Source organism: Colobus angolensis, unplaced genomic scaffold (assembly GCF_000951035.1).
Source record: "Colobus angolensis palliatus isolate OR3802 unplaced genomic scaffold, Cang.pa_1.0 Scaffold569, whole genome shotgun sequence".
Lineage (NCBI taxonomy): Eukaryota > Metazoa > Chordata > Mammalia > Primates > Cercopithecidae > Colobus > Colobus angolensis.
In genome coordinates, this window is record NW_012119254.1 from 58,407 (window position 1) to 70,646 (window position 12,240).

The 12,240-nt window shown below is 34.4% G+C and overlaps 1 protein-coding gene across 1 annotated transcript; it reads left to right on the top strand.

Annotated features, from left to right (window-relative positions):
- Positions 1–7,206: 7,206 nt before the first annotated feature.
- LOC105525948 (chromosome unknown open reading frame, human C7orf62) lies at positions 7,207–8,895 on the top strand. The gene is made up of 2 exons (XM_011961749.1): positions 7,207–7,290; positions 7,952–8,895. Exon 2 carries the CDS (start codon positions 8,056–8,058, stop codon positions 8,815–8,817), a length of 762 nt encoding a protein of 253 aa, XP_011817139.1. The 5' UTR covers positions 7,207–7,290; positions 7,952–8,055; the 3' UTR covers positions 8,818–8,895.
- The last annotated feature ends 3,345 nt before the right edge of the window (positions 8,896–12,240 follow it).

A 12,240-nucleotide genomic window follows, 5' to 3' on the forward strand; every position in this document is an offset into this window, starting at 1 on the left:
TGTAATTGGCAATTGCAAAATCCACTTTGCCTGCATATGTGAAAAATACAGATGGTTATCTTGTTGGCCCTATGAAATTCTGTCCTTAATATTCAGTATATACTCCACCTTCATTAATTTCTTCTGCCACAATGTTCTGCCTTAGCACTCAGTTGCATTCTTTTCCTTTTTTTCCCTGTTCATTATGGTTTAAATCTGAGGACCATATGAGGGTAGAAAATATTATCTTTTAAAAAATTACCAAAAATTATATAGGCAAACCATTTTCTTAAAGTTGAAGGACAAACGTCAAAATGTTATTTTCGTTTATAATCTTCTCCCAATCCACTAAACAGAGTTTGGTTAGATCGCAGAGAAAATTACATTCCAGAGTAGTTTTGTTGCTTTTTTTTTTTTTTTTTGTCTTGTCCCAGAGATAGAGGGCAACTTTACTACAATTAGTAAGTGTGGTACAGAATTTCATGCAAATGAGGTGTGCCAGCAGTGTGACAATTTTAACATATTTTAACAAAAACAAACAAAAATGAATGCATAAACTTGCTGCTGCTTAGACCACTGTAGCTTCTAGGACCCAGTTTCTTTTACTGATTTAAAAACAAAAACAGTTGTGCCTGAACAAAGATATTATTAGCTCACTTTCGCACTGTTATAAAGGTACTACCTGAGACTGGGCAATTTATAAACAAAAGAGGTTTAATTGACTCACAGTTCCGCATGATTGAGGAGGCCTCAGGAAATTTACAGTCACGGCAGAAGGTGAAGGGGAACAAGGAGCTTCTTCATATGAGGCAGGAGGGAGAGAGCACAGCAGATACCGCCATTTTTAAAACCATCATTTCCTGAGAACTCCCGCGCTATCACGACAGCAGCAGGAGGGAAACTGCCTCATGATCCAATCACCTCCCATCAGATCCCTCCCTCAACACGTGCAGATTATAATTCGAGATGAGATTTGGGTGGGGCCACACAGCCAAACCATATCAGATCCCAATTTTATTTTTAAATATCTATAATTTTTTATATTATGCTATTCGTTTCAGTGAATAACTATTTTTTCTTCCCTTGAAATATTCTTCAAAATTAATTTCAAGGGCATCATAGTAGTTGTTCATTAATACATATATTCATTTTTTTAAAAGGTTTTTTCTATAAAAACTATCCTTATATTTCAAATGTTTGTCAGTAATTTTATTTCTTTTTTTTAATTTTTTTCTTCACTTAGCCTCAACTTGAAACTCATAATTTTATTTACTTACCATGGGATCTAGAAGAGGCATTACTTAGTCAAAGAGTATATTTTTAAGCTTATGATTTACATTTGCAAATTGGTTTTCTGCAAAGTTGAAACAATTTATTGTTAAGCCGGCAGCAGATAAGAGGGCTCACTTGCCAACTGCAGAGTTCTTAAAAGGGCTCTGGGTGCCTCTAGTATTTCCCATCTCCAATTCCTCTGCACTTCACGGCAACTTCCTAAACACAGTTATGATTATGGGTACTCAAGAAATTCTTGTGATTCTCTACTATCTACAGAGTAAAATTCAAACTTCTGAGCGTGGCATCGAAGTCCTCCACAAACTGGTTCCAACTTACTTTTTTTTTTCCTCCTCTCCTCCCCACGACTCACCCTCTAGCAGTTCCACTCCTGGCTACATTTAGAATCACCTGGAGAAGTTTTAACAAACATACACACCAGGGTTCCATTCCAGATTAATTAAGTAAGACTGGGAACTGGCTTTTTGAGTGCTGGGTGGGTGCACCAAAATCTTGCAAATCACCACTAAAGAACTCACTCATGTAACCAAACACCACCTGTTCCCCAAACACCTATGAACATAAAATTAAATAAACAAGAAAATCTCCACTAGATTATTATAATAGACAGTCATGGTTTGAATCACTGTGAGTTAGCCTCTTCTTTCTTAAAGTGAGGTATGTAGAGAGACTGGGAGACTACTGGTCAAAAATACAAATTTTTGGGTCTCACTTTAAGACTACTAATTAGACATTTTAGGCCTAGAGACCAGGAATCTTCAGTTTAACAAAATTTGCAGAGTCTGTGGTTTGAGGACTAGTGCTTTAGCTAAAACACATTTTTTCCATTTTCTTAATGACGTGCCACACCTTCTATCTTTAACATATGCCCTCTGCTCTTTGTGCTTTAAACACACACACACACACACACACACACACACACACGTCATATCTATTTTTAAATCCCAGCTTAAATGCTCATTCTTCCAGCCAGGTTTAAATGTTGCTGAATTTTGTGCTTTCATTGTTTATATCTTTGCACTCTTGTATACGCCCATCCAGCCCTGTACTAACATAGTCGTGGGGATCTTAAGATCCACTAACAGAATTAAATTTTTCATATGCAGATAGAATATCTGATTCACAAGAATATTTCCATAGAGTCTGGCACATTTGTCTACAAATAGTAGATAGATGAATACTATGTTAAATGTTGTAATCAAATAACTAAATGTTCCTAGCCTGCGCTCTCCTTGATAAGTAATTACCAAACACTGTTCCATAATACTATTGAAGAGAGTCAATGAAAGAGAAAGTAATCTAGTTTGGGTTTTTGTTTTTGTTTTTCATTTTTTTTTCTTGGAGGGGGAGTATCTTTTTCAATAAATATTCAAATACCTAGTGATTTGATAACTAAGCTCACTCAGATTTGCTTTGCTAAATCAAGTATATTTTTTGTCTACTCAATAGCTTGTTATATGTGATCTTAGTGAAAGGCTCTACCCAAGTTGTAAGCCATTTATTTAGATGATTAGTTCTCTTTGGCTGATCATTTTGACATAAGACATAAAGTGAAAGGAAATGATTTAGAGTGTTTTGTTTTGCTAGGACCCGAGCACAGGTGAGAGTTTAAGGTCTGGTATTCCAGATGGAAATCAACTTTAGTAAATGCACAACCTCACATTTTAAAGGAATGAATGTGAGACCAATTCATGAAGCTGTCCCTCAATCCTGTTTCTCTGAAGGCCATGCTCAAATGAGAACTCTTTCACTAAGGTTTCTAAGAAAACTCCAAATTTACCCTTTCTAAATCAGTGTTTCTAAAGCACTAAATATCATTTGCATGGTATTTATTGTTTTTCCCTGTTCTGTCTCAAGAACATCTCAGATTCATGTACATTTCGTCACCTGTACCTGACTCTAAGCTTCTGAAATTAGGGAGTAGGTATTTTTCAGACTTACATTTCTTATAGTGCCTAATGATACTGCCTGGCACACGAAAGGCACCAATAAATCTGAGACAAATGAGTAGATAATAACAGTAGATAAATGCTGCTGAAACCTAGCTATAATGTAGAAGTTTTTCTTTAAATTTACTTTATCCAAACCATAAGCTATCTTTTGGTTTGGATATCATCTCATCTCATAGACAAGGGGAAGAATTACACTATGGTCATGGATAGAAATAGTAGATAATTTACCTCCTCTTTACCCAGGTAGACAGAATATGGAGGCTGCTGAGAGAAGATTTTAATTGTGTGCAAAATACGTAACTACTCTACATTTTAGTTTACTCCTCTATAAATTGTAGAAAAGTTTCTATCTATCATATAGGGTTACTGTTAAAAGTAGCCTGGTTACTGTATGTAAAAGTATCTAGTGCATGGCACATGGTGAATAATAAATAGTATTTAGTTGTTTTAATCCTTTCTGTCTGGCTTACAAAAACAAAAAGGACATGATAAGTTTGTTTATTCAGAAGCATTTGGTTCTGAAAAATGAAACCAGGGCATAAAGTATATTAGTAATAGTAAGGTGTACTGTTTGACACGAGTTACAAGTACATGCTATGTATTAATGTGAGATAAGTTGAATTAAAAAGGTAGATAAGGAGAATAATTGAAAGAAGACTTGGCATCCTAAGCTTCTATTAAGATTCTGTGACTTATCGGTTGTTTGAACTTGAATTTGGATAGCTATTCTAAACAGATCATTCTGGGTAGAATAACACAAATGCTTCTTTATCCAGATACATAGACAGACAGAAGAGTTCTCTTTAGTTGCCACCTGAGGGTAAATAACTTACCCTTAATAGATGGCACATAAGGATTGTGGCACCTGGGCACTTAAATGCTGAATGTCCATTGAGCAGAGAGTATACAATTCTAATTACACATGACAATGACTCAAAAACTGTCTGAATTGCATGTTGCTTCTATTTCTATCTAGTCAGAACTTACCCATGACAGTTCAGTGTGACTGATGAATGATAAGGAAATAAATTGCCTTTAAACTTTTCAGGTAGCCATGTGACAATGAAGCTCAAATTTTGAGGAAGCAACCCAACAGGAAAAAAAAAGAAAAAGCATTGAAAATGGAAAATTACTTTGGGAAAATTGAATACAGATGTCAAACTATCCATGGAGATTGCAAACTATTGCTTCTGAATGTATTAGTTTGAACCACACAACATTGTCTCTACTTGCCTTTTTTGACTTACAGTAATGATAGTTCATATGTTTTTCAAGATAACAACAATTAGGCTTTGTTAAGATATTATCACTCTTTTGAAGAAAGGATAGCTTAGTTGATTTTCTATAGAGTTGGGGGAGAATAATAGAAGAATGAAATATCATTCTTCTATTAGGTTTATATTGGAGGAATCTAGAGATATGAAATGGAAGGAAAACAAAAAGCACACATGGTAAGAAAAGGTTACCACTAAGCTTCTTTTGATAGGAGCAAAAAGTGGAAAGACACATGTGATTATCAGAGAGATATTGTGTTGGCAGTATTGATCAGAGTGGGGAGCTATGATCTAGAAGAAGGGGGAAGTCATCAAGGTTGTGATACCCATGGAAATAAAAATCTTAAAAAAGAGATTTGGAGAAAGCAGTGCACAATAACTAGATCTGGAGGAGAGTGAGCAAAGCCAGAAGATAAAGCAAGCAGAACTACGAAATAGTTTTTATTATTTATTCTGAGATTCAGGGAATCCAAGAAGATAGTGGGAATCAGACCAGGTGAATTAACAATCTTGTTCAAAACTCTATAGTACATCACTCTCATTTGCTGTGGCAATTCTTTATATTTTGAGAACATAATTATAATAAAAATATGTAAATGAAGTCAACAGAAAGTTGAGGTGGAACAGTACATCCTGGGGTTAGCCTTATCTTGAGGGGTAGTTCTTGACTATGTTTGGGAAGAAATTGGGCTGTCAGTAAGGAAAACAGTCTCATGAAGAGGAAGAATCTTACCTGTGTATAAAAGACTAGTTTGAGTTTGTGCATTGAAAAGGGGCTCCTGGGTGGCAATGTCTCATAAATTCTCCTACTGACTTTCATCAGTAGCTGTGTTAGGTAACAAATCACACCGTTGCATGTCCCCATGTTCTCTCTGGCTTAATCCATCAATGGGAATTGGAAATAAATACCGGAAGTCCCTCTGGACGTGGTGAAGGCAGAGGCTTTGCCTCCCAGGATTCTATGGAGGGGAAATAAGCAGGGAGGACTTTGTAAAATCAGAATCTTTTTAACCTTATAAAGTAGATGTGTCAAAGGGCTTACGGTTTCACACTCTTAGCTGAATTTTTGGGGTGGAGAAATCTAGATATACTGTGGATAGAGACCCTTATTATAATCCAAATAAAGAAGTAGGACTATGAAAGAGATAGTGTAAATCAAGAACTCTTAAGGCATATTAAAGTGAGTAAAAAGACTTAGTAACAGAATAGAGTTGGAGTATATAACTTAGGGGAAACATGAAAAAACAATACCAAGGATTTTGACCTGGGAACTGAGAGGAAAAAAAGTGTTAATTTAGACACAAGTGGGGTATTTGTAAAGGAAAACACGTTCAATGAGGAAAATAATTGTTTAAATGTTTTCGTCTTAAATTTGAAAAGACAGAGTTACGTCCAAGGAGAGAAGAGTTGTGAATAAGTGACTGGAGATAATAATTTGAGAATTTTCTGTGCGAAAATAATCTGGAATGAGATCCCGGTTTCTTCTTCTTTCTCAACCCCAGTCAACTAGTTGTGTCTACCTTGAGCCTCAGATTGTGAAAGATTTTTAGTCCACAGCTAAGCTCAGCAGGAAAGTCCCATGATCACTTTCCAATTTCAATTGTGCAATCTAGTGGCAAGAGTGACTTTAAGGACCACTTACCTGCTCTCACAAAAGAGACATATAGATGGTACTGAGCTAACTGGGCAAAGAAGTAGAGCAGGCATGAGCGCAGAGCCTCAGCATTTTCCAGAGTTGGGTTTGGGAAGGTATTACTGGGTGAGGCCACATATAGAGATTTAGAAAGAAATCCAAGAAAGTGCAGGATCGTAGAAACCAGAAGAGGAGAGAAGGCCATAATGAAGGCTCCGGTCAACATGGACACATTCTTCCAGCAAAGCTGTTAAGAAGAATGAGAGTGAGATAATAACTAGACTGGACAATGACATGGTTTGGCACCATGGTTTACATCTTGGGAAAGATTGTATTGCTTCAGGGAGTGACAAAGTGAATCACAATGAGGAAGAATAGTCCATTTTTATGTATTACACAACTAAATAATTATTAAATCACCTCTCTACCTTCATTTACTTAGATAATTTATCATTGTAGTTTCATTAAAATCAGATCATTAGCTTGGATAGTACAGACCTCAGGGAAAAAATTACTCTTAGGTTTGTTAAAAATTGAATAAACGTGTTTTCTAAACTTGTTTTAAAATTATTGTTTAGAACTCATGTGGATGCAATTTTAAGATATGCATCTCTTAAGACACAATTTTAAGAGGTGCATCTTTTAAGATACAATTTTAAGAGGTGCAGCTCTTAAATTCACATTAAGTTAAGTAAGCCAAATCTTACTATAGAAGTTTCTCATCACATATTCACCATTACATAGATTCAGATATGTGTTCTTAAAGTCTTTAGTTAGTGTCTAAGTAGAACAGAGGAGTTCTACAACCACACTTTTTATTTATCAAAAAGAAAATAAGAAAGGAAAAAGATGTCCAGATTCTCACCATCTGTCTGACTTACAAATGCACCTGACTAAAAATAAACCATTCAGGAATAAGCCATTCACACTTCCTCTGCAGTGACTTTGAAGTGTTTGTCGAGATACCCGTATTAAATTAAGAAACTTGGCGCTCTGGTCCTTTAATGGTGCTGACATTCTGACTCACATATGCCCGAGGGAAGGCGGAACACAGGACAGCTGAGAACACCAGAGAACTGGCAGTTGGGAGCCTGATGGAGGACAAGCAGGGCCTGGAGGACAGGTACGTGACAGAAGCACAGGAAAAAAAAGAAAAATAGTAAGTTGACCTGGAAAACAATTTGAGGAGATTTGTAAGCAAAGTAAGTTAAAGTAGCAGAATACTTTCATGTAGCCCTTAACAACAACAACAACAAGAAAAAAAAAATAATAAAGGGGGAGAAAAAAGAATCATTTCTGAGATTTGTCGATAGGAGGAAAAACAAAGAACCAAAACTTTTCCCTTGAAATGTTTACTGTTATTAATCAAGGAACATTATTAATTATTAGGGTCCTGACTAAAGGTTACATAGCTAATTAGGACTTAGAAAGCCTTGGATTTTTAAAAAAGAGTTATAGACCAGTTAGATGTATAAAAGAAATTGGAAGAATTACCATTAAAAATACCATTTTTTAAAATTTGTCTTATAAAGGACAATCTGTAATCACCATTACATGACATTTACAAAGTTTTTTCCTAGGATATGATTTAGCTCTTTCATTGTAAACTTTTACAAAAACTCTATAGTTTGAATATTGTTTTAACATTATCTTTGATTTCAAAGATATTGTTTCAACATTATCTTTGATTTCAAAGATATTGTTTTAACATTATCTTTGATTTCAAAGATATTGTTTCCTGATAAAACTGGCAAAAGATTGGGATTTTGCTATTTAGTAACATTTGACAAACTGTGATTTACTCTTTTTTTTTTTGTCAGAAGAAATGAAAACAAGAGTTCATCACTACAGAGGCACCCTGACAGCATAAATATCATGAAAAGCTAAAAACTAGAATCATCTGGTAAAATAAATAAGACTCATCATGTCCTTTTCAGTCCGTAACCAGAAGGGCAGCAAAAGGCCTTTGCCCCTGGGGCCTCATCTTTTGCTCCAAGTCCCACGTAGCAATTACCTGCACTTTCAAGAGGAGAAACAACGACTACACCTAAAGAAATTCCTTCTTCATAGGATGTTTCTGGTGGCCAAGATACGAGCAAAGGCAGAAAGAAAAGATGTTGCTGACTACTATGAACAAGTGTTTCAGTCAGTTCTGAAACATCACCTGGGAGAAACAGTGACAGGATTGCTGCTCATCTATCCTACTTCCATTCTGCATATCCTCGAGTCCTCCAGCGACACTCTCTACCAAGTGCTTTTAGATTATATTGACCATGACAAAGATGAAACAGAATTTTTTATTCAACAAATGAAAATTATAGTCATTTCTCATAACATTCCAATGAGGCTTTTTATGCAATGGCACATTTCAGTGATAAAAGTGCCAGTTATGTATCTCGATGATGTGACACAATCACAGTCCCTAAAAGAGGTCATCACAGATTTTCTCACACAAACTCACAAACTGTCACTCTATCTTTGCAAGACTATGAAAGTAGGCACTAAAGGACCAGGCGATAACTTACACCAAGTTGCACCTGACCTACTCCTCCCAGAACAAATCATAAAGTACTTGTGCAAATCCGAAGAATTCATGGACCCAGCAACATTTATAAACATGTATAATAGACCTATACACATCATTCTGGATTCTGAGGTGGTATGGCCTGCTCCTTCACGTTTCTAGGATTGAGAGGGATAATGTGCTCATGTCTCTTAAGGAATTTGTGCTACTTAAATAAAGAAGAAAACATTCTTAAAGTTACTTGTCCCTTTTAAAAGAAAAGAAACAGAACATTGCAATATACATGGAGGTAATATATTAATCTTCACAGAGTATGTTGAGCTAAACTTTAAAATGTATCTATTTGTTGTGATATTAGAGTTCAATACATTATTTTACTAGGTACATGGGTTTAATAAGTTTATCGTTAAGTTCTTAAATATTAACATCATTTTCATGAATTGACACTTTTCAAAAACAAAAAGCATGGATGAAAAAAGACAAATGGAATTCAGATTATCATCCAATCCCTCAACAGTTAACGAATAATCATGACTACATACCAGAAGTACAGTGTTCTGAGAGTACAAAATAGAGAATAAAAATCCCACCCTTGAGTTGCTTGCAACCTAAGGTTAGAGGAAAGTACATGTAGAAGTAGTTATGATATGATATGTAATGTAATATAATATATCATTATAGTAGCAGTATATAGGAAGGGCTTTGAGAGCACAAGTGAAGGAATAATCACTGTAAAATTCCTGCATTCAGAAAGCAAAATCTAATTATCAAAAATATTTCCAAAGCCCACATATTCTGGCCTGTACAATCAAGAGCATTGAGACCATTATAAAGCTACAGAAAACAATAGCTATTTGGAATGACAAGAAAATACATTATCAGATGGCATTGTGTTACTCCATGCAACATCATTTATTGAACATCCCTCTATGTTACAAACATTTGCCAGGCGCTAAGGGATATGGCAGGGTACACAGAAAACATTATCTGCCCACTATTAAAACTTACTTCTAAATGATTTTATGTAAAATAAAAAATCTGGTTATTTTCTCAATTCACTTTCTAGAAAGTAGCTAATTATATATAATTTCTATATGACCAATTTCAAGTTGATCCCATGAATACTTTTTGCATTGTTTAAAAGTTTTTAGCTTGTTTAAACAATTAATTGACATCAATATTTTGAATACTGCAATGATATATGTCCCAAATTACCTTAATATCTTATGAAACAGACTTTGGAGTTAATGGAGAAAATACTTATATCATAGTTTTAATTTTTATTATTTATTTAATTTTTAGCTTATTTGGGGACCAAACCAAACTCATTGTGCACCTCAAATTTTTCATTTGCAGAAAATTTTGTTCTGCATATGAAAATACTGACCAAATTTTATGTAACAAACAACGTGTATATAATACACAAAAATGAGATGCATCATTGTTATATAACAGAATCAAATTTTAGGAAAGACCATTCTATTTTCCAAATTTTGTAATACATCATTAATTAGAATGGTGTTTTTCACTTTTAATTGAACTTGAAGTTTCTTTCAAGTTAGTAATAGAAAAAAATGTTTTAGACAAAATGAGAATTCTTCTAGCTAAGAAAGAGTATATAACTTTCAAAATTTATATCAATTTAGAAAAAAACACCTAATATTAATCAGCAATATGCTATCTATTCTTTAAACTGTGAAAAAGACACAGGGGCCCATCAATAGTAAATGATCAGTGATAAACTGACTGGAAACATAAGTAAATATTTTCCCAGCCAAAAAAGGAATAAAGAAAACGTTTAACAAAGATATACTCCTTGGTCCAGGATTAGAATGAATGTGAAAGTGGTTTGGGAGAGAAGACCAGCATGTATAAGAGAATAATGGATAATAAATGTTTATTGGATCAGATAGAATTTCTTTAGCAGGGTGAATTTTGTTTGGGAATAGTATTTTCTAAAGTTAGCTAGTGAATAGAAGTTTGGGTTTTGGATAAAAAATTGTATGTTTATAAATAAGAAATTATGGCATATTGTATTTTCCGGAAATGGTTACTGCAATATATCCAATCCCACATGCCTTTCTTAAAACATGAGCTTGATATTCTTCCCATTGTGTAGTGGCTTCTAACTCTCTCCCCTTGAACGCAGGCAAACCTCTTCAGTGACTGCTTCAACCAATAAAATACAAAAGAAATGATTCCGTGTGATCTCGAAGGCTAGGTCATAAAAATGTTGTGCTCTTTGCCTTGCTCACTTGAATGCTAGCTCCTGGAATTCAAACACTATGCTGTGAGAAATCCAGCAATTTCAGACAACATCCCGAGCTGAGGTCGTAGCCAACAGCCCCTATCATCCACTAGACATGTGACCCCAGATCCCAGGCCTCCAGTAAACCTAGCAAGCCAGCTCAGCTGACATTGTGTGGAGAAGAGATGAGCTGTTTCCACTGAGTCCTGCCCAAATTGGAGTTCCGTGAACATTAGTTTTATTGTTTATTTAACCACTAAGGTTTGGGTGAATGATTATGCAGCACTGTGGAAAAATAATACATATGTAATTGGGAAAATAATATACATGTATATAAGCTCTTTGTATCATTTATTATTCATTAATTTATGTACCAAAATTTATTGGATGGCTACTGGTAAAAATGTACTAGTAGGCCAATCACTGTGCTCGTCACTGGATGTACAAGTAGCAATAAGATATATATTCACCACACTGCCTGGCATAGATTTTTTTATGGGTCTATAATACTTTTTGGTGTGAGAAATACCAATAGAAACCTAATTCACTAAGCCAAAAAGAGAATTATTAACAATCTTAATCATTTTTGGAAGAAGTTATAGGATATCTGTCAATGATAAAATTGCTGATTTACTTAGTATATCGTAATTTTAAAGAATTCGTGAAGGCTCAACTATGAACATAACTGGAAAATAAACATATTGTGACTAGAAATAATTTCAGTTACTTATTTATTTGTTCATTTTTGTGAATATATCAGAATGAATTTATTCAAATAAATTTACCCCGTATAGGAGTCACTTCTGGAAGAGTTGTATTTGTCCAGCTGAAAACATTTTGTGACTCAATGGCAGTTGAATGAAAGGAGGTTTATAAATCAAAGGGAGATTGAATATTTTAATTATATCTAATTTTTGATCTCCAAATTATCATTACACTCCAACTTAATTAGTAACTTTAAGATTTGATCTCCATATAGAATTTTTTTTTTAATCTATACTCACACTCAAAGACAGGTCTGCTGTCACTGAACATATTAAAAAGAGAGTGACAATACTTCTAAGGGGAAGCACAAATTGTTTTCAGTAACAAATGAGTTATTGAGATACTTACATAGGTTACTAATATAATGTCTTTAAATTGGACTCATTTAGCTGTGTATGTTTGGGTATATTTGATAAAATCCTGAAATCTTATCTTCATACCTTGCAAATTTAGCTTAATGAAATCTAAAAATGTGAACTTTTAAACCTTAGTATGACTCATAAGGTAATTCTTAATGGAAATAATAATGGAATGAAGATACATGCATGTATATGTTCATCACATCCCTATTT

Bases quoted from the DNA above. Each gene is read 5' to 3' on its own strand.
- LOC105525948 (XM_011961749.1), top strand. From the start codon at position 8,056: ATGTCCTTTTCAGTCCGTAACCAGAAGGGCAGCAAAAGGCCTTTGCCC.